The 27,857-nt window shown below is 37.3% G+C and overlaps 1 protein-coding gene across 1 annotated transcript; it reads left to right on the top strand.

Moving 5' to 3' along the window:
• Positions 1–278: 278 nt before the first annotated feature.
• On the top strand, positions 279–26,395 carry LOC121871172 (phospholipase DDHD1-like). The gene is made up of 11 exons (XM_042373332.1): positions 279–1,782; positions 4,197–4,352; positions 6,384–6,512; positions 6,989–7,127; positions 10,847–11,069; positions 16,552–16,740; positions 17,863–17,985; positions 18,195–18,346; positions 19,375–19,583; positions 21,361–21,468; positions 24,981–26,395. Exons 1-11 carry the CDS (start codon positions 348–350, stop codon positions 25,157–25,159), a joined length of 3,042 nt encoding a protein of 1,013 aa, XP_042229266.1. The 5' UTR covers positions 279–347; the 3' UTR covers positions 25,160–26,395.
• Positions 26,396–27,857: the final 1,462 nt, after the last annotated feature.

Raw genomic sequence — 27,857 nt, forward strand, 5'->3', positions numbered from 1 at the left:
CAAGTAATCACCATTGAGTGCATGTAAATTATTGTGATAAATGCAAGAAATATAATATATGATTAAATTCAGTTATATTTTAGTTTTTAATTTGTGAAGTTTGATTGCGTATGGTGACATTTGGATGTAATATTCGTTTACATTTGCCCTATTTACATATAGAAAATATCAGACTTGTTCATTATAACAATAAAACAAAGCAACAGTAAAAAATATTATAGTTTGCCGATAATAGTCTTCATTTTATTAGAAATAAATAGACTAGTCGTTCGTCCTAGGAGAAAAATAGTCACATTGATCAACGTAGCGGCCGGGTAAGGGTGGCAGGAGGTGTGTGATGGTTCACCATGGATTACAGCAGCGGGGGCGGCCAGCACCTCGATTACGCCCACACACTCTCACACCAGCTCAACCAACTCAACCTCAGCTCCACAGGCCAACAGCTTGGCGCCCAGGAAGGAAATTATGGAGGGAGGAACGGCAGCCATGGTCCAGGTCATCAAGGCTACCTACCACAGCAGCTGCAGGAACCCATGCAACAGATGCAGCACCAGCTCCAGCATCAGCAGCAGCAGCAGCAACAACAACAACATCAACAACAACAACAGCAACAACAACAGTTCTTTCATCAGCAGGGTCAGGAACAGTTGAATTATGGATTGACAGGTATGCCCCATAAGAGCCAGTCACTCTTGGGGACAACCCAAATCTCGTCGTCTGCACATCATCAGTTTTCTCCTAATCACCAAGTTAGTTTAAGTCTACAGTCACCACATATCACACCTGCACCCTCACAGACTTCCTCACCAATACGCTCTGCATTAGGGACTGCGCATCTGGGCTCCTCCACTCTTGGTTCTAGACTTAATGAAGGTAACGTTGTTGGCGTCGGTTCTCCTTTGCCTGTACACACACGCTTAGGTGGAGCACATCTGGCATCCAGCGTACCGGGCTCATCACAGCCTCAGGAACAGCCGTCTTCTTTGTCTTTCACGTCTCAGCTGCCCATGCAGGAGCGCCTGAGTGGAACTCATTTGGGAACAAGCTGGAATGCCACAGGTGGTCAGACTTCAGGATATTCACATCAGATCCATGCAGCGTCTCAACAAATTAATCGAGGAGGGAACCTTGACATGCTTGGGGGAAACCAGTATGGGATGCCACTTGTTAATGGCCAGATGGCTGCTGGTATTCACTCACAGCAAGAATTGCAATATCAGAACCAGATGCAATATAACAGCATGCAGTACTCAGCACCTCAGCAGCACTACAGTGCCTATGATCAGGTTCAGGCATTTCCTCAAACAGGTAATTTCCAGTTCAATGTCAACTACATCGAAAGTTGTGATCCAAACTTATATCAAGATTATTATTATGGGGATTACCAGTACAATGGCAGCTATAATGGTTCCATGGAAAATCTGGAGCCAAGTTATCTGGGGATACCGTCTGGTGCACAGGCGACCACACCATATGGGGATGAAACGGTGGACGACCTTGGACCGGAGGAGGTCCGATGGTTCTATAAAGTAGAAGCAGACAAAAAATGGACTCCGTTCATTGGCTACGACTCTCTTCGTATAGAGTGGAAGTACCGAGACTTACTTCAAGATAAAACACCAGTAGGAACTGAAACCTCGTCGTTTGTAAATCTAGGTGGGAGTACATCACCCAAGGAGGAGGAGAAAGGGAAATCTCAAGTCAAGCAGAGAATTGTAGTCCGTGGAGGACTATATGAGGTAGACGTGAAGCAGCGCAAGTGTGAGAGCATATACTGGCAAGGTGAGTGGCTCATCTCAGGTTTTGGGTCAAATGAAAACACAAACTCATAATTTACCTTTTTGTATTAAATTCTGGTAATGTCTGAGAGCAGCTCTACCACCAAAAGGAGTTGTTTGATTTCATTAATTTTTTCCACAGATGTTCTTATCATTATAGTAAATACTTTAAAAAAGGCTACATTTATTGGAACCTGATGTAATCAACCAAAGAAACCTACCTAACCTTACCTAATTTCCTAGCGGGAGGATATACCCCCCGGACCACTTGCCATAGTAAACAGAAAGTATTTATTTTTATATGTGGTACTGTACCAATGAAAGCAACTTTGTTGGAGCGTCATGGTGTAATTTTAATTTTTTTTGGACGTGACAGTATGCTCAGACCAAGGGGGTCGGTTATAAACAGACAACAACATGGGATTTTTCAGACACCATATTATCAGTTTTCACCGTGTTTTACCCCACAATTTCCCTCATCCTTCATGTCCTGCCCACTACAGGTGATTTATGATTGTAGATAGAGAAAAAAAATAATGTACTTGTAATTAAAATAAAAAGTTGTTGCCTCTTGAAATACTTACAATAATGAAAAAAACATCTGTGTAAAAATTAATTATTTCAAATAAATTCTTGTGGTGGTGGTGCTGTTTTCAGAAATTACTTAAGTTCCTGTGCATTTTAACTACTGGGTATTATTTCATATTAATGTACTATAATGTATATATCTTTTATGGTGTTTGATATTTTAAGATGGGATCATTACAGATATGTTTAAATTTATAGAATGTAAACCTAGTTCAGTAGAAATAAAAAAGTGTTAACTTAGAGAAAAATTGTGCAAAATGTCCCAGTGAAGATGTTATTAACATTAAACACTGGCAGAGTGTGTGAGGCTAAACCATTAAGATAGGTAAACTAAACAAGTACTGTACCTACCCCCTGTGATGACAGGCAGCAGGTGCCTGTCTCAAGGTGAGGATAACCACTGTGGTTGGGGATTAAATATAATTTTTTTCTTGAATGTGAGTGTAAGACTGTAGGTGGTATGGTTTGTTTTAATGAGTGATATATATATATATATATATATATATATATATATATATATATATATATATATATATATATATATATATATATATATATATATATACTATATTATTACATACATATATATATATATATATATATATATATATATATATATATATATATATATATATATATATATATATATATATATATATATATATATATATATATATATATATATATATATATATATATATATATATATATATATATATATATATATATATATATATATATATATATATATATATATATAATCTCATAATGTTCGTTATGTGAATTCTTGTTAAACAGTACTGTACCTATTTTCCCTTAGGGTCCTATACTAAGAGCTGAGTTGCATTCCAACCCAAACATTTTTGATGAGAAAAAAGTTATAACTTAACTTGTTATGGGATACTGGAAATTCTATACAGTATAATTGGTAGTTACCAAATAGAAGATATATTCAGGGGTGGATCCAGGGGGGGGTTCCCTGGGGGTCCAGACCCCCTCATTTTCATCAGAAAGTTACATTGTTTTTTCTTTAATGCATTACTGTATTGTACTCAGGCATTTTTTTTAGTAAAAAGTAATTACTATTGACCTCAGAATACTATATCTCCTGATATCAAGTGCACATGGCTTCAAAATGCCTATGAAACCAGACAGATTTCAAAACAATTTCTGGGGGCTTAAAAAAAACCCTGCTGGGTGGGTTCGCTCTGCTCGCCATCTTCCTCCACCCATATCTTCTTGGACCGACACCCCCTCCTTTTTATATTCCTGGATCCATCCCTGTATATGTTTGCCGAGCTTTGTTAGTACCGTACCGTACTGTACTGTATACAAGTGCACTGGACAGGCTCCCTTGCCTCACTGCTAAAGCATGATTATTACCCTCTGTTACTATCACTGCTTCCCACCTTATGTATTTAATATAATTTTACAGTAAACATAATTTTGCTAAAGAAATCTTTTGTATTTTAGGTTTCATTAATGTTTGGTTTGATCTACTGTTGGAATACACTGTAGATAAAACTTTATTTAAATTTTGCATCCTTTTATACCAACTAAACCAAGAACTTCCCATCCCATGAATTTATGTTAATTTTACTGTAAACATAATATTGCTCAGCTACTTTACAATACACATGTATAATACTTTAGGTTCTGGTAATGTTTGGATTGTTCTACAATACAGTACACTGTACTGTCATAGTGAGAATTCACCTAATATACACTTTCAAGAACAGATGTTGTTCACTAAATGAGACTTCACTTTACTCGTATATTACAGTACAGTACTGTATGTATTTTTGTATAAGTGGTGTTTATTATTTTCAGGGGAGATTTTTATAATATCTCGAGGAACATGGTTTTATGATGGCACTTGGGGACCTGTGGAGGAAATGAAAGCTGATCGGATAGAGTTGGAACATCTGACTCACTTCAGAGGTCATCTTATGACCTCTCAGAAGGTGGATGACACCACTAAAGAGGGTGAGCTTCATATATAGTTCAGTATTAAATAGGTTCATATGAATTTCTTCTGGGAAATATACACTGTTTGCTTTCTTGTACAGGTATTGCATACTTATGTACTGTACAGTACTACTTGTAAGTTTATATCTGTATTTGTGAGAGACTAGATGAAATTTGAAACAAGGTTTACAGTACAGGTTGACAAACCCTTATCCGAAATCCTTGGGGCCAGAGGCAATTCAGATTTAGGAATTTTTCGGTTTTCAGATTTTTTTTTTAGGCCACCCGGGCACAAGTCACTGACCCACATTGGGGCCTGGGGAGCGAAAATATAATAACAACTATAATAATAATAATAATTCATAGGTCTAGGTCGTGTTTCTCACTTTTTATCTTTTTTCATTCTTGTATTTTTTTATTATTATTATTATTTTGTTAATACAGTATTATTGTTATTATTATTATTATTATTATTATTATTATTATTATTATTATTATTATTATTATAAATTTTAATATTATATATATTATTATTATTATTATTGTTATTATTTTATTTTGGTGTATTTTTTAATTAAAATTTTTATTTACTATGAATAATTATTATTATTATTATAATTATTAATATAATTAGTATTACTATTACATTTTTGCCCCCCCAGACCCCGATGTGGGTCAGTGATCTATGCCTGGGTGGGCTAATCCCTGTTTATAAAAAAAAAAAAATACCAAAAAAAAAACTTTTTGCTCCATTAAAAACTTTCGGTTTTCAGAGCTTTTCGGTTTTCGGTATTTCGGATAAAGGGTTGGCAACCTGTAATACAATACAGTACAGTATATTGATTTCCATTCTATGATCAGAGACATTCTCAATGAAAAAACGAAATCCTATTCTCAACGCGTGATGAGTTATTGCGTCATTCTCAATACTGCTGCTTTGTTTACATGGCGTGAACGTCATCTCAGCTGTCTGCAGATGTTCCACTTACCCTCCCTCATGCATTTCCAGCAATATTTTAACACTTGGGGCCCCACAGGGCACAGGCTGCCACCACCCAAGGTGGGTAGGGTGTGCTGAGCTGACAACAATCATTGTGTATATGTTTGCATTTCTTTTTTATTTCTGACATTATTTTCCATTTTTTTTTTTTTTTTTTTTTTGTATTTCTTCACAAATGTGTTACTACTTCTGTTTACCTGTTGGAACCACTGATGTATTATCCTGGAACTTCAACTTGGTAGGTACACTGGAAGTCACACTAATAAATGTATGTGGGATAAGTTGCAAACCCAAATGATTGTTTCTCCTTTTATTAAGAAAATAGTTTCTGCACACTTGACTGAGGACATCACCATAATTAATGCTATGAGCTGTGAACATTAAATTATATGAAGCGAAATGCAATGAGCTTCGTTAACACACATTCAGCGTGAGTGAGAGACAATGAGGGACTGAGCATAGTCACTCGTTGTGATGGGCTACTGACCGAGCCCTAGGCAGAGGAGGCTAGAGGTCAGAGGTCATTTGATAGGCAGGGAGATTATTTGACGAACATCACTTGCTTCAATATTAGAGTGAATAAACTAGACACTAGCTCATAGTTTAATTACTGTAGGTGATGTAATTATATAAACATAATGTATATAGCTCACATTTATATAAGTATTACTGTGTTTGACAGGGGCTAATACAAGTGATTGCTCTACAATACTATTATACAAACGAAGTTGAATCTAATACCAACATGTGAAAATATGGGTGAATATCGCCGAGTAGCGGGTAGCGTCTGTGCGCAGTAAATCCTTGGGACACACTGACGCTTGCAGGCCCACGTGGAGGTTATCCCGACACCTCATGTCCACCATAGTTTTGCAGCGAGAATGGGAAGACTTGAACCATGAAAATCAAGCTATCAAGAGATTTTTGGTGAATTTTTGAAGTTGATGACAATATTTTTGTTAACGGAATGCTAGCAAAAGTTTTTTGAATGATGAAATATTTGTCATTGGCCCACCAAAGTGTTAATGTAATGTTTTATTTTCTTGCAGTAGTCCACAGTTTATCACTTCCTGAGGGTGAAGTGGACTGGTTCAGTGCCTCTGAAGTGTACCTGTCCTCAGATGCTACACCCTCACGACTTATGCGTTCTGTTGGGAAGAAATTTGGCTTTCAGAAGAGTGAGTTTTGCATTTTTTCACTGCACAACATGGCTGGTCTCTCCACAGTTACTGGCTATAAATGTGTATTCTCCCACTACACACTAGTGAGGCTATTAGTTTCATGAATCATGCTTAATGAATTTACACTGTTCTTTAAAATGCCATGTGCTGTACAGTACAGTATAGGGGTTTGTCCACTTGGCTCTGATACAGATGCATACAGTAGTTATTAATACAGATATAAAAACATAGAGAGTGTATTAATGTTCTTAACCAATTGCTGATTTTAGAGGTACAGTACTGTATTAATAAACTTAACAGGAATATGGTTTCCATTATAGCTATAATTGTCCTTGAAAGGAAGCCATTCATAGATTTTGCCAATTGGTGTGGATCTGTAGCTTCCAATCTTCTTCCTCCTCTATTATTAATTCCAAAATTATTAGACGAAAACATTTGAGTCATAGATTTTCATGTTCGATTATCTCCTCTAGCTGGATACAAACTGCACCGAGGCTACAGTATAGATGCCACATCCAGTGACAAGCCGCCAGATATCAATCACATTGTGTTTGTCATCCATGGCATCGGCCAGAAGATGGAACGTGGACGCATCATCAAGAACTGCACTGCGTAAGAATATTAGCCACATTTCTTGTCCCTGAGAATTCTCTGAAAATTATTATTCACACAAGTCATACCAGTTATCCTTGGTTGCTTTTAAAAGTTCTGTTATTGGGAAGAAATGGATTTCCCTTAAGCCTTTGATATACTGTATATTTTTTCCATAGAGAGGTTATCACACTGGAGATTGCTTAAGGTTTACAGAGACCAGTGTTCCTTGTCAGCTTTAACAGAGAAGCATTATGCTTAGCTACTAATTTAAAAACCATACCAAGAATTTTCTAAGTTTCCCACCTATTTGGCCCATGTAGCAGGGGCGGATCCAGGGGGGGTTTGGACACGTCCCTTTTCATCAGAAAATTCCAATACTTTTTCTTTAATGCAATATTGTACTCAGGCATATTTGTATAATAAGTAATTACTATTGACTTCAGAATATCTCCTAATATCAAGTGCACATGGCTTCAAAATGGCCTCAAAATACTGCATGATATTGGTCAGGTTTAAAAAAAATCTGTGGGCTTACAGCACCCCTCCCCCACACCAAAAAACAGAAACAGCTGGGTGGTCCTGCTGTGCTTGCTTTGTTCCTCCACCCATAACTTTTTGGACCCCCCCTCCTCTTTAGATTCCTGGTTCCTCCCTTTTGTAGTGGCCAATATTTCCTGTTATTAGAAAGAAGAATGATCCAGGTAAATATGTGTTGTCTAATGGTAGACCCTGCTGCCATATGGCATCTCAAAAATTGTGACCAAGTCCCAGGTTACTGATCTGATTTTCTGCCTCATTTACACACAATTGCAGGGTCTCAATTGTTTCTCTTTCTTTGACACCACAAGTCCACAACATATACAGTTAACCCTTGTTATTCGCGGGGGTTAGTTTCCAAGGAATGGCGCAAGTAGGCAAAACTACGAATAGCACTTATACTACCTTAGTGCACTGCTGTATACCTATACCAAACAACCGACCAGCTGCGGCACCACTCATCCTCTCCTTTAACTTGTCTAATAATTCAACTTTTTTGGTTAGGGTCATCACTGACTTCTGCCTTTTATGTTTCACTCCACTAGCATCACTAACACTGATACTAGGCAGTCTTTTAGGGGCCATTTTCACACAGAAACGCTAAAGTTTTGAGAGTACAGCACGAGATGCTGTGTCAGGCAATGGTTGAGTGCGAACAGAGGGAGAGGAGATGCTGCAGGCGCGTGTGGGGTGACTCGTTGTGCTGCGGGAAAAGGCTCGCTCGCTAGCCACCGTAACCATCATCTGCTTACCGCGAATTGTCGAAATTGTGAATCGCAAACCTGCGAATGGCAAGAGTCTACTGTACTGTATACTGTTTCTCACTCTTGATTTGTTTAATTTTTTCCTATTTCTGCACACACACACACACACACACACACACACACACACACACACACACACACACACACAGACCCACACAGACCCACCACCCCACCCCCCACCCCACCCACCCACACCACACACACCCACCCACACCCACACCCACACCCACCACACCCACCCCCACCCACCCACCCACCCACCCACCCTTCCCGGCCCCGATGAGGGTCGGTGATCTAGGCCTGGGTAGGCTAATCCCCATAAAATAAATAATAAATAAAATACACGGGGGTTAGGTTCCAAGGAATGGCGCGAATTGGCAAAACCTTGAATAGCAACTTATACTGTACTACCTTAGTGCACTACTGTATACCTTTACAGTGTATGAGAAACTTAAGTCACCAATATTACTCTCCTTCGTATGTGGAAGTTTGGAGCTTGATGAAGTGTACTGTACAGTAGAGAGAAATTTGGTTACTGAAGCATAAGATCATCAGGTTCACTGTTGGAAAAGGGTGATGCAGTGGTGTTTGGAGAGACTGGGAGGACGGGAGGTGGGTGGTGGAGCGGCGACAGCTGACCGAGTAGGTGAGGGAGATGAATCAGCTGGGTGAGTTGCTGGTTCTTTCTTGAAAACATCGTGATTGGTAGTTGTTTTCTCTTGGCTTTGAGGTCTCTAAATGTTTCATTCCACTAACACTGACATTAGACAGTCTTTTAGAGGCCATTTCACATAGAAACATTAAAGGTTTCAGTACAACATGAGATGCTGTGTTGCAGGCAATGGTTGAGCGCAAACAAAAGGAGAGGGGTGAAAGGAGATGCTGCAAGCATGTCGGGGTGACTCGTTGCACTGTTGGCAGGTTCATAAGATAGCCACCATCTGCTTAATGCGAATAGTTGAAATCACGTATCGCAAACCTGCGAATAGCAAGAGTTTTCTGTACTGTAAATTTAAAGTTTAACTTTATGGGACCTCATTTGTTTCGGCGTATGTTCATAAGTTTGATGAATATAACTCGGGGACCTCCTGTAATATCCTTAGAAAAGAACAGCATCCTAGCTTCTTCTCTGCCTCCTTTTGCAACAGTTACTATGGCAATTGTCGAGCAGGCGGCTAGCATCCTTTGAGATTGGGACGCAGTGTGTATAGTAAACTTGTATAATTTTTATTTTTTTTTTACGCTTTTATCACGGCTATTTATATGCTCTTGTTATTGCTGTTTATATGCCTACAGTTTTTAGTTTTGATGTTACTTTTAGGGGTGAATCTAGCAAAACTTATAAATAGGAGTTGGTAACTGGTGGAAATTTGGTATAAGAGTTGGTAACACTGTTCATAGTGTCAACTGTTGTGGTGGTGGTCACAGCCAAGATGTGTTGGTGTGTCTTGCTACAAATTATGTCGAGGATTATACCTAGTACAGGGTTATTCAGTGGTATATGGAGAAACTCAGGGTCTTTTACAAAAAAATCAGGGGTCAAACTATATATGAGATCAGTTTATACACAAGTACTGTAAACAGTGTACAGTAGGGTGAATTTTTTTTAGGTTGTCATTGTTGACAAGCACTGCATTTCCACTTGTTCAGTGTCCAGCCACTGTTAATACAAATTCCAACACTCATTCACTCACATTCCTACAGTCAATTTGTAGTTTTGACCAACCACGGCTCTTGAGTTGAGCAATGTGTTTTTCCAATAGTTTAGACAATTTTAAGACACTTTTCTTCTATGACATTTCTCTTACAAATGACTTAAATATACCGGGAGATCCAGGGGTTAGGAGGTTTGGTTAGGTAATTTTAGGTCATTGGTGAGGGAAACATCATAGAAGAAAAGTGTCTAAATTATTGGAAAAATGCATTGCTCAACTCGAGAGCCATGGTTGGTCGAAACTACAAATTGGCCACTCCTACTACTGATGATTTGTTTATTATACTTCCTTTTAGTTTTCCAGTAACACATTTATAATCTTTACTATGCTTCATGTTATAACTTTAAATTCTTAAAAGTTTTTCTGTAATAATATAAGGTTGTTGAGCAGGTGCTAATTCCCTGGTTCCTAGTATTCAGCAGCTAATTTGTTACCCCACCCAATGACAGGATGCTTGTCCACCAGTGCTGCTACACCTGAATGTGTATTTATTGCAGAGTCTGCAACATGGTGTGTGTGTGTGTATAAGGAAGGCACCTAGTCCTTCACTTTGGTTGGTGATTGAATCCGGGAACCATTCATTTGTTAGGCAAACACTGCCACTGAGTTACAGAATTAAGGATTTACATATTACAGTATTTGTATTTACGAGACATTTTAGATCTTCCTCTTCATTAGCAAATGTTGATTGGCTTTTAGAGTTCGGATTTATTTTTTTCAGGTTGCGTGAGAATATTAGCTACCTAAAGCACAAGTACTTCCCTTCTATTGTCAATTCAAGCCACACCGTGGAGTTCTTCCCTGTAGAGTGGCGGTCATCATTGGTTTTGGATGCTGGTGTCATTGATTCGATCACACCCCAGAAGATACTCAACCTACGGCAAATGCTGAATGCTTCCTTCATGGACATTATGTACTACAACAGTCCCTTGTACAGGGATGAGGTTTGTGAATCTACAGTTTATTGGAAAATCTTTGGATGCCATTATATATTCAGTTCTAATCGGCATGTATGAAATATCAAGCTTTAAATTTTGCATAACTTCAGTATGTGAACTATCAACATTTACAGTAATACAGTACTGTATTGTACATTAAATTGCTGGTCACCTGCATTGTCTCAATTTTTGTAAGACTGGATTTGTTTTTTCTGACAATTTTATTTTTAGAAACGTAGTACAGTGGGGTATGCTATAACGAACGGATCCTACTACGAATATTCTATAACGAACGGTTTTACCTATAAAATTGAGAATACTATAACGAGCGAAACTCCTACAACCAACATTATTTAAATTTTTTTTTTTTTTATTAATTTATTGTTTTTTTATAACAAGTATTAATGATATTCTTTATTTCAGGGGTTTAGATGCATATTTATGCACTTTTTTACAATTTTTACAATTTTATATTATATTTCTCAGTGTTAAGTGGTTGTATTTGGGGGCCTGGAACGGATTAATCCTATAACGAACGAATGCTATAACGAACAAGGTTCTAGAACCAATTAGATTCGTTATAGCATACCCCACTGTACAGTGATATCTCCGTTAGCCAGAGCAAATGGTGCAGAGCACTTCCAGGATTGGGAGATTTCCAGTTAATGAGACGACTCTCTCAAAGCCGGAAAAAATCCCTCATCCCCGGAATTTTCTGGGTAACAGAAAAACTTTCTCGGAAGTTCCAGAAATTGCCAATTACATCATCTCTTGAACCCGGAAAAATATCCCTCATCCCCGGAATTTTCCGGAAAATGTGCTCCTCAGAAAATCGTTCCCAAAGCCGGATTTTTCAGGAAATTCCGACTTTGGAAACTCTTTTCCTAGAAAATTTCAATTCCAGCTATCGGAGAGTTCCGGGTTTGAAGGATTTCGGCTAATGTAGGGTTGCCATATCTGAACATTAAAAAAAAGAGGACGTTCCCGAAGACCCCATCCCCCCCCTGCCTGACACACACTTTGGCGCTATGTAACCTTGATGCAGCCGTGACCATTTTATGCTCTGGAAAAGTACAACAAATCGTAAGCACTGGCTGTGGCACCAAGCGACAAACCCACAACAAAGACTAAGATCAAACACTGTCACTGCAGGTTAAAGACTGGCCCACCACCGGTCACCGTCATAGTTGTCGACACACGTAAATAATATAGCGAAAGTGGCTAGATTATGGTTGAAAATTGCTAAAATGTCTTAAATGCAGGACAAGAAAAACAAATGCTACAGTGTAAAAAAAGCCATAAGAAAAAATGGTATACTCTCACCATTTCATTTATGGCTGTAATAGCACCAAATACAAAAACAAAAATATAATAATGCGCGTGGCTGAAGAACAAGGAAAAGCAGTACATGGCACTACAGGTTACCCCAAAAACTGCTAGCAGCTAAGTTGGCAGCACCATACAGGCGTACACGTGACTTATCAGCTGACGGAAACTGAACAAGATCTCTACTGTTTCCACCTCCCCTCTCTCACAGTCTCTCTCTCGCTCGTCATTACAGTTTCATGTTTCTTTCCGTGGAGAAAATGGTGGAAGCTGAAATTCCGGACTTTTGAAGAATTTTAAAAATTCCTTCCGGATGAAGATTTCGAGACCTAAATGGAGGACATGTCCGAGAAAATACGGACGTATGGGAACCCTAGGCTAATGGATATATTACTGTAGTAATATCTCAGTTAGCCGATACTTCCCAACACTCGGAGTAGAAATTGGCTCGGAATTTTTCAGGAAAAATGATCTAAATTCCGGGTCTGTGAATTAGTTTCCGAAGTTGAAAATCCGGCCCATTTTCTGAGAAAGTTTCAAGAAAATTCCAGAAAATATCTCCAAATAATGTTTTCCCGGGTCTGGAAGCAAATTTTGGGGATGAAAATCAAGCACATTTTCTGGAAAATTCCAAGAAAGCTCCTGGAAACTCCAATTTTTATCGGGTCTGAGAACAAACTCAGAGGATGAAATAGTGCGTAATTCTGGAAAGTTCCAGAAACTCCATTTTTTTCTGGGTCTGGGAGTAAATTATGAAGTTGAAATAATGTGCAATTTCCGGAAAATTCCGAGAAACTTTTCCCAGTACCGTATCCAGAAAAATTCCGGGATTGTGGGATTTTTCCAGGTTAAAGAGCTTTGCACCAATTTTTCCAGCTAATAGGGATATCACTTGTACAGTATTTGAAAAATAGCATCGCAATAAATATTATCTTCTACATTTTGGCCATTGATGAGTTAACCTTACATTAGCAGTATTATTCCAGTTATTTTTGTTACCATTCATGTCACCTCACATCTTTACAGTCAGCCCATAAGGTTAGTGACAAAAGTAAGGCAAAGGAGCAGATACTGTAGAGAGGAAAGATTTATGATATAAAATTCTGCACACCGATTAATTTTACCTATAGTACAGCATCCAAATTGTGTGAAAACATAGTTACCAAATTCAAGTTCCTTTCATCACAGTGTATATATCATACCAGTAACATCCTTCACTTCATATTCCTTTTCCAAACCTAACTGATTTCTGCTGATGGAAGGAATTCCTTTTGATTCTGTTCGTGTTGTCAAGACATGCAGCATGACTTTGATGCATGTGGGATGATACTGATTGTACGATGATCCCCACATTTAACAGTGTACAGTTTCTACTGTTATGTTATTACTGCTCTTGTAAGGCCTTTGATACATTCTCTCTTTATATACTGTATACATCTTGTCATAACTCAGTCTTCTCCTTTGTCCCTGTGTTGTAGTCTTCTCCTTTGTCCCTGTGTTGTTGAGGTTCTCTGACAGTTCTGTAGGAATGCTATCACTCTGTCTTTCCACTTCACATCTCCTTAAGCACTGGCCATTTTCTCACTTTCAGTTAGATATGGTTCTTTAGTGTTATTTCCAACCATTTCTTCTACCTCGAGTCCAAAGTCTTGTGTTTGTCTTATGCTCTTTGTCATATACAGTAGGTAGTCAGTGTGCCTCTTCCACCTGCCTTTGTTCAACTATTGATCATTTAGCAGGTTCAGATTTCTTTCCTTGAACCCATTTCCTTTGCTGTTGTTTTGCCCTCCTTTTAGTTCCTCCACCTTTGCACTGATCAGATTAGATCGTCCTTATCTGATATTCCATTTCATACCATTATTTTCCCCACTACTCCTCATGTGCTTCTTCAGTCTGAAGTTCATGTTTTAGACAAGTTATGACTAAATATGAACAGATATTTATGGAACTGATTGTGTTATACAGTATAAATAAGAATATAATAAATTATCATAGATTTTTTCATTAAAAGGAAGAGATTCAGGTATTTTGTAATGTATAGTACTGTACTTTACTTATAAAATAGTACAGTATGTCCAGGAATATGTCATGCTCTTCCAAGAGGAATGTCTGTTTTTTCATGAATCTAAAAAAAATTCTGGTATACAGTTCTTTGTTTCATCATGCTTTTAAATGTCATCTACATTTACCTAATTATTTTTCTGTATACAGTATAGTCCGGATTTACGCGGTCAATTGAACCCATGGAGGTCCGCGTAAAACCAGAAACGCGTTAATGAAATAACAGAACATATGGGATTAATTGAAATAGAGACTGGGCCGACCCCCAAACTCCACTTTTTCCGACACAATATGTACCTTGTAGTCAACATAACATCTTAATTTTATGATGGTATGCACACACAATTAATAATTAAGAGAAATATCAATAATATTAGGTTTTTTAACACTTACATTAGTGGAAAAGATGGCTGGGCACAAGGGGATAGGGGATTGGTTCCGAGGCAGAGGGCAGATTATTGGCCCTCACCTGTATCACTTGTATCAAATGTATCAATATCCACCACAGAGGCTTGCAGGGCCTCTTTGTCAAACCCCTCAAAGTCCATATCCTCACTATCACTGACTTGGGCGGCTGTGGTGGGTGGCGGGTGAAGAATTCGGTAATGTTTTGATGACTGGGCGACCTTGTGCGCACCCTGCCCGCGCCGCTTCCCGTGTAAATGACCAAATTTACCTCGTAATTAAAACATTTCATTCTGGCAAGGCACCGCGTAAATGACCAAACGCGTTAACAAAAACCGCGTAAATCCAGACTATAATGTACTTGACATTACAGCATTTAAATGCCCAAAGAAAGCAAATTGGTTTTGTTTGGCTAAGCATCCATCAGGCCAGGACTATGTGGTCACAGTCAACTTGCTTTTGAAAGAATCATTAACCCAACAAAATTGTGTTATCTCAGCCTTGAATCATGTGGACATGTACAGGATGGTGCCAGAAATGTTGCCATGTGACATTTATTTCTTTTTGTTTGAATATGTTATTTAAACAGAAGATCATATGTACAGTATGGTATTATAACTAACCCTCTGAATTCATATCCCGCAACAGTTATGAGACAGAGGGCTCAGTGTGCCAAGACTTATCCCGCAAGTGTTGCTTTACAATTTTCATGGGTCGTGTTTAAATCTAAATTTTTTGCCGAGTTGCTTTGTGGATCCTATTACTATTATGAATTGGGAGATAGGAATGATCTTTGAAGCAAAAACTTGTGCAACATGTAACAAAATGACACTCTGCAACACACTATAAATATTTGCATGTGTATAAATTGAAAATGCATTATACTCCACAAAGGCAATTACTTCATGAAAAACAGAAATGTACTGGAATTTGTTTAATAATTACCACAGTTAACTAAGATATTCCTTAAACTCATCTTTTTACCAGCCTCAAAATGCCTTATCTCCTTCAACACAACATCTAAAGTGATGGCTTTGTTGAGTCTCTGGCCACTAGAGGTATTGTTGCTCTTTATTTCACTTGCTGGTCACTTTTCTGGTTTTTATGAATAGAAGAAATTGTGTAGAAAATGCAAGAAATTGCTGGAGAGTTCTATCAAAACATAGAGCTTGATTCAGAAGATGTGGTTGGGTTGTAAACAATTTTGTAATGACATGCTGTAGCCAGTCAATCTGCTTGGAATATATGTAAAGTTCATTGCCTTTGGAATACAGTAATGGGTAATTATATATTTTCCACTTGAAAAATTAATAACTGCTGTATACTATATGCATTTTAAATTATATTATCATAAAAAAATAGGAAATATTGTAAATAGAAATAAAGGTGTACTGTAAATTGTTTGCTATCATAAATGAAAAATAATAAATGATAAGCGTTATTGTGAAATGAGGTAAACCTTTATTTGACACAAAGTGCACGAGATTAAGTTATATTTCTGAAAAGTGGTGGACTGTGGTTACCATGGAAGCACAGGGATAGGGGAAGTTTACCCAAGGAAGTGTTCGTTCTCTCCTTTATTCGTTTTTCACTGCAGCTACAGTACTGTTGTTCTACAGTGTCTTTTGTTGGTCCACTACACTGTCTCACTTTTTCAGGCAGCTTGAGCTGAAATTATTTTGCTGTCTTGTTTCAGATCATAACGGGCCTGACAGGGGAGATGAATCGCTTATATACAATGTTTACCCAACGAAATCCATATTTTGAGGCCAATGGTGGCAAGGTGTCAATGGTTGCTCACTCTTTGGGCTGTGTCATCACATATGATATAGTCACTGGCTGGAACCCTGCTCAACAGTTTGATCAGCAGCTTGTGCATTCTTTGGTCAGTTTTTGTTTATTCTGTTTTTTCAGATTGCTTGTACATGTATTGTTTTTTATTTTTATAAAATGTTAGATATTTAAAATAACATTTATTTAATAATGTGCATGCTTTAAAGGGCTCTAAAAATAATAGGTCAATAAAAGGAATCAGTTTTATTTTTTTATTTTTTAAGTTGAATTTCTGACCTGCCATCCCCATAAAAGGGGAGAGCTTATTAGTTTTGGTCTTGAGTTGTTTTCAGGTTAAATGCACATTAGTGATTCTGATGCATAAATATTTGTGAATAGATTAATTCTTAGGTTTACTGTACTTACCGGTACCTTGTTAGAGTGTAAGGTTATGTGAGTCATACCATGGGTTCAGAGGTGGTGTTCATACACAACACTGTAGCCTTAAAATTACCAGTTCCTCAACATTTCTGCCTATGAAAAGTTTTTTTTTTTTTTTTTTTGCTATTTCTTAGACAATCCTTAAAAATTCATATGTTCTTGTTCTGCATATTTTATTGTTTTCCTTTTACATGCGTGTTTACACTGTATATGTACCTTTCTTTTACTATTACATTTCCTTTTTATCTTGGTGAGGTTGCCTCCAGTGTTTCTACTCATTTTAAAAACAAACAGATGGAAAAATGTTCATTATATACCAGTACTACAGTAGTTTACAAGTAGGAAATTAAATCAATTGAAACACCACATTTCATAGATGTTGCAAGTGTTACTTCATAGTTATTAGTTTGAATATATGGAGAAATTAATTGACTGAAATACTTTAGATAGATTATACTGTACTGTATATATGTTATTACCCTTCAATTTACAGAAGAAGTAAAGCCTCAGATATAAAGGGACAGACTCAAGACATACTCAGTGTTCAAGCTTGAATGAATACAGTTCATATTTTGGCAGCTCTCCTACCAACACCATCACAGGTTTTTTCTTTGGAACTTCCTTTAGTTCTGATATCTCACTTGTCATATGTTTTGTTTTTTTACTAAAATCCTTGTCTGTATTGCTTGCTCAGTATCTTGGACAGGTATACTGGTACTCCTTTCATTGAATGCATTATTTTGTTTTTGCACTTAGGACTTAGTTTGTTCTAAGTGTTCTCCTCTCTCCTCAGTTTGATCAGATCGACAAAAGCAGAGAATTAAAGACTACTTCACAGATATCTCTTAAGAAAAACTTACAGGATATTCTCTTGCAACATGATTCAAAGCGTTTACAGCCATCCTTAAACTTCAAGGTGAGGACAATTATTTTTGTGTTGAGGAAAGCAGATATAAAAAAGGGCCCCTAACAAGGCACTTTAAAAACCTTAATACTGTACACAGATTTTGAGAAATTGTTACCCTTTCCTGGAGTCATAACTTAATTTTACTCCATATTATTTTAAAAGTATTTGACCTTACCAGTAGCTCCATAGATGAATTATAATATTAATATTTATTCCAGATAGAAAATTTCTTCTGCCTGGGTTCTCCACTGGCAGTGTTCCTAGCTTTACGCACGAAACACTCCCAAGGAGCGACCCCAGACATCATTCCTCAGAAGTTATGCAAGCGTCTCCTCAACATTTTTCATCCAGCTGATCCAGTGGCATACAGGTGACCTCTGCTGTTTCTACTTTACAACAATAAACTTTACTTTCTCATCCAGTGTTTTTTTTTTTTTTGAAGCTTTTGGGTGTGCAGTTTTACTAAAGCTGGTCAAAATGTTTACATGGTGAATGACTACTCTCTCAATGGTTTAAAGCCAGTGCCACATTACTGTATCTTGTGTGTTGATTCACCTGCTATCAAGACAGATCACCTCAAAACAGTTGTGTCAGTTATTTCCCTGAAGCATATCTCCATAGCAGGGAGTAATAATGATGATACAAGTATTAACAATGCCAGGGCTATGCTTTTCAGTATCTTTTTAGCCTTTATGGAATGAAGTGGGCTGGTTAATATACAGTATACTGTAATATTTTTTTCATATTCAGTTTTTATGCCTATTTTCAATTATTATTATTATTTTTATTTATTTATTTTTATAAAACATGGATTTCAACTAGTTTTAATCTTGTAAGAGAAAAAGTAATGATATTTTCATATGTCGAAAATAAAAATCATATGAACAACATTACCTTTTCTGGACCAAGTCACATTTTTAGGAATCTGGTCTAAAAATGACAAGTACCGGATATGTCCTTAGGGTTAAGTGGAAGTAAAGTAATAAAAAAATATCTAAATATTAGTTTGTGGAGGACACTATGAAGGGTGATTTGGAAGAAAGGTTACAAATGTTGATGAATGAATGGGTTTGGAAGAGCGTGTACAAGCAGTGAACATAAGTTTTTCTTTCTTGCAAGCCCTATCTTGTCATGCTGTAAGATGGCTTGAGTTATCCAGTAAATCCTACCAAATCCCTGGGATTTTGTTATGGTAGACCACATGAGTTTTAAACATGAAATCTTAACTAGTTGCACCAGTGATGTTTGAAACCTTGGAGTATGTAAGGGGCTCATCATGAGCCAACTTTTGTAGAAGAAAGGATTAGAAAGGCCTTTAGAGGTATATAAAAAATGATTAAATCAATAAAACTCTGAACAGCTTTTGTGAAAGTACCCTTAATTAATATATTATTTCAGAATTGAGCCTCTTCTGTGTCCAGAATACTCTAATATTGCCCCAGTGTTGATTCACTCCTACAATGCAGCTGAAAAAATACATTACAGTGAGATGCCACTTGAGCCAATTATTGTGTCCCGTGAAAAAGACAGAGAGGGTTGGGATAAATCGAGAGCAGACTCTGGGAATAACACACCTGTTTCGTCTGTGCCAAGTACACCTGTAAAAGGTAGGAGTTTAGTACACTATTGATCTGTTACAAATAATCAGTGGTAGTGCACATGTGGAGTGACATGTGTAAGGAATACTACAGTTATCCCAGATGATTACAATTCTTATATTGCCATTTTGAACCATTTAGAGACATGAATTTAAACCATAAATTTAATCAACCATAACCTTGATTTAGATAATGATTATGATCAGCCATGACTTTTCACTGCTAGCCTCACAATTTTGTGAACTAAGTCAGGAGTGCTTGGGAAGAAACTTTACTAGCAAACAAGCAGGCACAGCATAACCCCCCAAGCTGCCTTCAAATCCACCCTGGAGACCTTTGTCAATTTGCATTTAAAAAAAAAAAGGTTACCTTTCTTGCAAGCATAATAAAGTGTCATCATAGCTTTCCTGTACTATGTCACAAAGTGTCAACCTCACTTTTTAAGATATCATCAGGCCAGATATTTAAACTGATGCTTTGGTAACCTGAATTAAGATTCATTAGAAAAGGAATACTTACCTACCTTAGTACCCCCCAAAAAAAAAGTAGAATTTTTGGATCAGCTGGTAAAACTGTTAGCAGCAACTTCTTTTATTCATTTATTGCCATACTGTATGTATGTAAGTATGTATGAAATTTAAAAAATAGCACAATCTATTTTTGCTGATACATATTTTCCTGTCATTCAAATTTCAAAAGTCACACCCAAGATGCTTTGTACCACATCACACTTGCTACAACCTGCACCACTACACCAAATGGGATTCATTCCAAAAGTGCTATTCTTTTGCCAACTCAGGATGTCAGATCAAGGACCTGTCCTTCGTATTTGAATGACTTATGCTATTGGCATTTTTTATCATGTGTTTTGTTTGATGAAAAAATAAATAAATTACAAAAGCTTTTTGTTATTTTTACTCACAATTGAAAGATGTTGAAGTAATGACACAGGCATCTGGGAGTGTCCTTATGTTGGTCTGTCATTAGTCTGGGTTGTGTAGTTTAGAAAGGAGCATAGAAATTAAACTTGTGTTCAGTCCTCCCTCCTCTGGCAGAGAGGAGGTACATCTGCTTCTGCTCCAGTGACCTTCTCCCTGTAAGAAGCTTCCAGAGAGATATACTTATCAATGTGAATGAGTCAAACTCATTAGCAGTGAGAAAAGCAAATCCGGATTTCATATTTATAGAGAGTACCTTCGAATACAAAGTTAGGAAGATTCTCCTTCAACTGTACAGATCTTAAGTACATCCCAGTCTGGATTATTATATACAGGCATGGAAACCCTTCCTCCAGAAATTTCTAACATCCCTAGAGAAGATGCAACACAGAGCGAGTAAGATGATTTCGGAATTATGTCATCTTGATTATCCAAGTAGACTGAGGGCCTTAGGACTAACAACCCTTCAGACAAAGCAAAATAGGGCAGATCTCATTGAAACAATGAGAAGGATGGAAAAGGTGAAGCCGGGACATTTATTATGTCACGCGCCACCAACAAGAAGGGACATAACTACAAGCTTTACAAGCTATCATGCAGAACAAATACCTGTATAAGGAAACACTTCACACAGGCTGATAGACCTTATGGAACAGTCTACCAGCCCAAGCTGTGGAATCAAGAACAGAACTGGGTTTCAAAATGGCCCTCAAAAAATTATCAAGAGCAATGGAGGTATCCTACACAGGTCACTGACCACATAAAATTTAAAATTAATACAGGCTAGTTATGCTATATTCAACATCTGAAATGTTTCTGATTAGATTTTTTTTTTTTTTTTATTGCAGGAGGGACAAGTTCCTGGAGTTTATGGGGATTAATGAAGGGAAGCAAAAAGCCTGCTGAGGCTGGTGCCAACAGTCTGGAACTGCTTAGTGCTCTCCAGGATGCAAAAGGTAAGTTGACATCAGTAGTTTCATGAATGCTATTGTTATTTGCACACACTGTAGGCCCAATATGCATATTTAGATTACCTTCACAGTCAGCTACTGTTTCATGTATCACAAGGCCAATTAACACTATTGGTTTGTCAATTTATTAAGTGTTTCTTTGATTCTCAGACATTTAAAAGTATTGACATGATTGGAACTAATGAGATACAATAACTGCAAATGCTTATTATGGTACAGGTAGGCTTCTCAAATACATGGTTTTTGGTATCCCACTGTGGCCGAATTTCCAAAAGTCACAAATTTGCAGAATAAGCATCATTTGTTTAAAAACCAAATTTAATTGTACAACATAAATCTCTATTGTTTCAAACTTACAGTCCATTGCCACATAGGTACAGTCCTCTTGACTAGTGCATTTACAGGGGCTTGTCAGGTTTTGTGCAATGTGGCAGCCCTGTGTTTGTTTACATTCGACAGAAGGAAACTCGCAATAGTAAACATAGTTAGGAACCAAAGTAAAGCAATATTAAAACAAATATCTCAATGTAATGATTTGTGGAATGTTTATATGATGAGCCACTGTAAACGCACTAGTGAAGGGGACTGTACATCTCGATTTACACATGTTTGGTTTACGCCATTTTTAGAAAAGCGCGATTAGTCCATTTACACCTTTTTATAATTTATGTGGGTTTATGTTTGGAATGACGCAATCATCGACAAACATCATCTTTGGGCTACCAGTGCGGGCGTGTCACATTACCAGTGCCGCATGAGAAGAACATGTGGCATGGGTATGCAACTTTCCACCTTGCAATTCTTAGTGTGTGAATACAGTGGTCCCTCGGTTAGCGAACACAATTCGTTCCACAGAGTCGTTCGTTAACCGAATCCATTGTTTGAATGGGATATTGGGTAATTGGTTCCAGCTCACAGAAAAGTACATACAAAGTAAAAAAAAAAATGCAGTAAAGTACACTTACTTTGAGGTGTGTATGTAGAAGGTTCCTGGTTGATGATGATGATGGGAATTAGAAGTGGGGGTGGAGGAGAAGGGAGAAGAGAAGGAAGTGGGGATTAAGGAGAAATCACCTTTCAGGGGACCCATGCTTGATGCAGTAATTTCATCAATAAAATTTTAGTTCACTTGGTGTAATTCAAGATTATTTTATTTAAATTAACACTGCACTGCGCTATATATTTTCAATATGTTAACTAAATTTCAGAATGACCAATAATTTTAATGTAAAAATGCAAAAATATTCAATACACCAACAAAATAGATGTTCACTCCACTGTCAACAAAGTCAAACTAACGCCTGGTGGGTGAGTCAAGCGGCTGATGGGCGCACAAAAACCTAGTTCCCTGTACTGCATATATTATCAATATGTTAACTAAATTTTAAAATGACTAATAATTTTAATATAAAAAATGCAAAAATATTAAAGAGCACAACTTTCTTGACATTTACTCCACTGGAAACGAATTGAAGATCCTTATGGGAGGTAATTCGTTAACGGAAATTTCGTTAATCGAACCCTTCGTTAACCAAGGGACCACTGTACTGTACTGTAGCATTGTCATGAGTTTCCCGCCAATTTTAAGCCAATAGTACGAAGGCCTTAGGCCTGTCTTTGACCAATGAGAAAGCCTATGAGGCGTGACGTCATGAAAGTTTTGGCATCCCTTGTGGGCTCACTCTGTTTGAGTAGGAATTTGTGTAGGGAGGTGTGGGACGTCTGTGGTGGCAACATGGCAGGTATGTTTGTGTATTCTATTTGGTAAATCCTTAAGTTCCCATTTGTTGTGAGTTACGTGGTCCCCGTTTAACTAACTAGGAACATAGGCTCATTATTTTGAAGTGTAGCTGTTAAACCCTAATTCAATAAATACAGTAACCGTTAATAAGAGTCCTAATTCGTCCCTCCCTTATTAAGAAAGAGTGATGTGTTATATATGTCTTAGTATTATGCAGTAATATGGTGAGTCCTAAATATATAATAACTATCCTTTATTTCCCCTCTGTGAAGTATTGTAGTTTAATTCCCCTAACCAGCCTCCCGGCCAAGTCTCCCCTGGCTGGTGTGTGTGGGAGGGCCAACTGTAAGCCTATATCACCAGCCGACCGCAACCATAAACAATTACCTCCCTCACCCTCTCCACCTCTCACGAGTGTAATGAGAGAGAAAGAAGAATAAGTAAATAAATAAATAAGTAAATGAACATAAAGAATTAAAAAGACAATGAAAGTGTAAGTTGTTACATAAAATATGTTACATTAAATTAGGGACATATTATCATTATTGTTACAGTACAGTCTTTAGTCATGGAGTGCTACAGTTTTTTTGCGCTGCAGTACCCTCCCTGTACACTGTACTGTTTAATGCACATGTTTTGCTCCTTGCATCTTGCCACCAAAGCGTCATTTATATTTTGGTACCCTTGGTGCTAAGAAGCATAAGATCATCAGCATTGAGAGGCCATGAATAAAAGTTTATACACTTTTTCACTAGCCGTAAATATTTTCGCTCGTGATTGTTGCCTAAATGTAATGGGAGAGTGTTTATATGTGCGAGATATGTAATTTAGACGTTTAGACTCGGGAAGACTTCCCCCAGCACCTATGTGTAGTTTAGACTCGAAAAACTTTCCCCAGCATCCGGAAACATTCCAGGGATGTGCGAGCGTCTGTCTGTGCTAGATGCGTAGTTTAGACTCTTGAAAAGCTTTCCTCAGTACCAGGAAAAATTCCAGGGTATGAGAAATTTGTCTCAATACCTGGAAATTTTTCCTTCCCAGAAGAGCTTTGCCCTGTTTATTCCAGCTAAAGGGGATATCACTACTGTATTTTGCAGTTTACACGTCATGCTATATATTTCAAGTTATGCATGTCAGTATACACATTACTTAATGTTACTCCATAAACTCTTCAGTTCAACATTACAACTTGTTCTTGCCACTGATTGCTTGTTTCACTTTGCATCTCAATATGTATGTGTCTTCTGTTTATAACACATTATCTTTGCTATGTTTCCCTTTACATCTCACCCTCTTTCCCATATGGCCCTTATGTCACTAGTACCCCTCATGTTCCCTGTGTGCCCATAGCCCTTGTACTCCCCTTTGTCTGTGTGCTCAGCATTTGTACCCCCCATTACCCCTGTGTTACCCTTGACCCATTGTGATCCCGTGTTTCTCATGTTCCCTGTGTGCCCCCTGGCTTTTTTACCAGCCATTGATTTTCTTGTTACCCATGACCCCATGTTTCCTATGTCCCCATGTTTCCCAGGCCTCTGTTACCTGTCATAGCTCCCTATTATCCCATGCACCCCATATTTACTGTACCCTCTCTGTGAGCCCTCTTTCTCATGTGCTATGTTGTGGCCAAGTTTGTTTCATCAAGCATAACATTACCCCATCATTTACTTTTTTTTTCATACATTATGGCCCTTTTGAACTAAAATTAATTAGTAAGGTGGTGTATTATTAACGATATTTTAATTTTTTGTCCTAGGTTTGTCAGACCGCACAGATTTTGTGCTGCGGGAAGGCAGCATGGAGAATAGTTACATCTCGGCAATCACCTCACATACGGCGTATTGGAACAACTATGATGTATCACACTTCTTGCTGAGCATCCTGTACCCTGATATAGTGTCTACTGTTTATAAACCAGAGGTTGCCAAGCCTTAACTCCCTACCTTGCCTATCTATCAAATAAGACATTCCTTCTGCTTACACTGTAGTTATGTCTCAGACAAAACTTCTGATGTGTAATATAAGCAGCTTTATCAAAATGAAATGCCCTTTAGTACGAGGCTGCTGCTGTTATGTTACAAGTGTTGTGGAGGCAGTCTTTCATGTTAGCAGGAGGACAGATCCATTCATATAGGGAAATTTAAGGAATTTTTCTTAAGTGAAATAGCAGAGATGCAAATTCAAAATGTGTGATAGAACTGAAGGTGAGCAATTGAAGTCATGTCACCTGCCTCTTTGCTGCTGCTGAAGTATAAGGATAAAGCCAAAATATGGAACACTATCATATGCAAGTTTATACATCTGTGTCCTCATATAGATGTCCCATTTATACTGAAGGAAAAAACATGGCATTCTAACTGTAATGAATGTAAGATTTCTCTGATGATTAATGTTGTTCCCATTTGATATAAAATTGTGATATTGACAGTGGATGTGAAGAGTGTGCAAAACTACCACTTATTTTTTTTTAGTGTAGATTTGAATATATTTCAGAAGTTTAGCTTTATATTTCTGTGATATAGTATTTATTCTATTAGTATCTTAGATTTTTATATTGAGCCTGATTGATTACTTATCTGTATTAACTTTTAATCATAATTTGTTTATATTTACATTCAACTTTATAAATCCAATAGCTCAACATATATTCTCAAGGCATTGCTTGTTTTACAAATAGTATATAGTTTTAGTCATTGCAGAAGTGCACTGGGGGAATTGACAAATATGAGGAATGTATCTTTTTATTAACAGTGTTTATTGATGGATGAGTAAGAGGATAGCATCTGTGCCTAATGATAAGCTGGATAAGAGTTTTTTCCGATGTGATGGTCTGGGTGGGGTGGGGTATTCTTAACAGGTCATCATGAAATGGATGGATATATTCCACTCCAGATTAGCTTTAATTAAGGCCAGAAATGCATTGTTCATTGTTGACCAAAATCTTTTAACATTGTCAGTATCAATTTAAGCTAAGAAGACACAAATGAAGGAGATGTGGTGATAAAGGAGAAACACTGTATTTTTAATGTGTGGGGCAGAGGAATAAGCCAGTATTGGGAGGGTGGTATTCTTTGTGGTGTGTGTAAAGCTGGTAATTTTATGGGTGTCAGGTCCAGAATAAGCTCATCCATCCTGCTCAGTAGGTGTCACTTTACAGACCAGGGGGGGGGGGGGGGATATCAAGGATCAACTAAGTGTGCCCATCCTGCTTGGGAGGTGCTGCAGAAGGGAAATATAAAATTGATAAAATTTATTTCAGTATTTTATTATAAGTGCAATCTCTGCAAAAGTTATTTATTATTAATACCTGTTTGGTATGACTGAATAATCTCAGAAGAAGATTCTCATTCTTAAGAATAAATGCCTTGATAGTAGTTGTAGTTATGGTATATTACATAGATACTAATTTAGTTTATTGTTTTATGAATTGTTTGTTATTTAAATATTTTACTGGTTGTGTAATTTATATGTTTATGTTATAGAAGTTTATATACTGGTACTTAGCATTTTAGGTTATTTGTGAAGAATTAATTGTACCTGAAACAAGAGGAAAAAGAATTAATTAAAAAGGTTGGTCAGTATTTTTCTGATGAGTGAGTGCTATAAAGGTTTTTTTGATACTGAAGTACAATTTTACCATGGTAATGAAAGAGAGATCAAAAGTTGTAGTATTTTCTACAGGGAGTTTCTAATGTCAATGGTGTTGAGAATGTTTATATTACAGTTACATGAAAGATTGTAACAGCATTGTCTCAATGTGGCTTATCTGGTTGTGAGACGAACATCAGTATTGCAATGAGTAAAAATTTTGGCTAAAACTTTGTTAATGTATTGTCTCGTCAATGTTCATCATTACTTCCTCAGACTGTACATTGCACCGTCTTCACTTTACGATGCAGGATGGTGCCAGACATGGTTTATCCAGCTGCAGTATTATTTTAGTCCAGCTCAGTTTCTTGTGAGTCATAGTCATAAGCATTAGGCAAATCAAGAGTAAGTTTTTTATTATCAAAGACAACTTTTATTCATGTATCAACCTTATTGTAAATAGGAAAGATTTGTTATGGTTTGCTTGTTAATAGTGGAGCATAGTTGTCTTAAATTTTTTCTCTTTGCCAGAGTTATTTATACAGCCCCTTTTAGGTGTACGGCAATCAATATATGTCCAGCCACTTTGTTGAAATCTTGAGTTGTCACAGTTGCAGTGATATTTGAGATCTTATAGAGTACGCTAGACATTATTAGCCTACATTAGCCTACTGCAATGGAGCCCCACATCCTGATATGCTCGGGTCGGGGCCAACCTAGTCTGTGATATGCTCGGAGCCTCTCTCTGGTCCCTCGGCTACAGTCCACTGTTGTTAGTCCTGCCGAGTCCTAAATATTAATCATCGTGTATGGCAGATCAAGATTTAATTTTCTTCTTTTTTCTTTGTTAGGATATGCACTTACTGCCATATTTATTGGTTGTGAAAGAGTTACATGTCTGGATAGTAAGAGGAGGGATTACAGGTGGTTGATTTAGCTTGGATATTTTCTTTGTGATGGCCGGGAATCATTTGTATTTGAACATTTTACCCATAATGGGATACACTAAGCAAACATAATTTATCTCAAGACACTTTATCAAGGA

Source organism: Homarus americanus, unplaced genomic scaffold (genome assembly GCF_018991925.1).
Source record: "Homarus americanus isolate GMGI-L3 unplaced genomic scaffold, GMGI_Hamer_2.0 scaffold40565, whole genome shotgun sequence".
NCBI lineage: Eukaryota > Metazoa > Arthropoda > Malacostraca > Decapoda > Nephropidae > Homarus > Homarus americanus.

What these genes read in the sequence shown, in the direction of transcription:
- LOC121871172 (XM_042373332.1), top strand. Translation starts at nt 348, where the DNA reads ATGGATTACAGCAGCGGGGGCGGCCAGCACCTCGATTACGCCCACACA. An exon ending in GAAATTTGGCTTTCAGAAGA is followed by an intron (nt 6,513 to 6,988) that starts GTGAGTTTTGCA and finishes TATCTCCTCTAG; the next exon opens with CTGGATACAAACTGCACCGA. An exon ending in GCCAAGTACACCTGTAAAAG is followed by an intron (nt 19,584 to 21,360) that starts GTAGGAGTTTAG and finishes TTTTTATTGCAG; the next exon opens with GAGGGACAAGTTCCTGGAGT.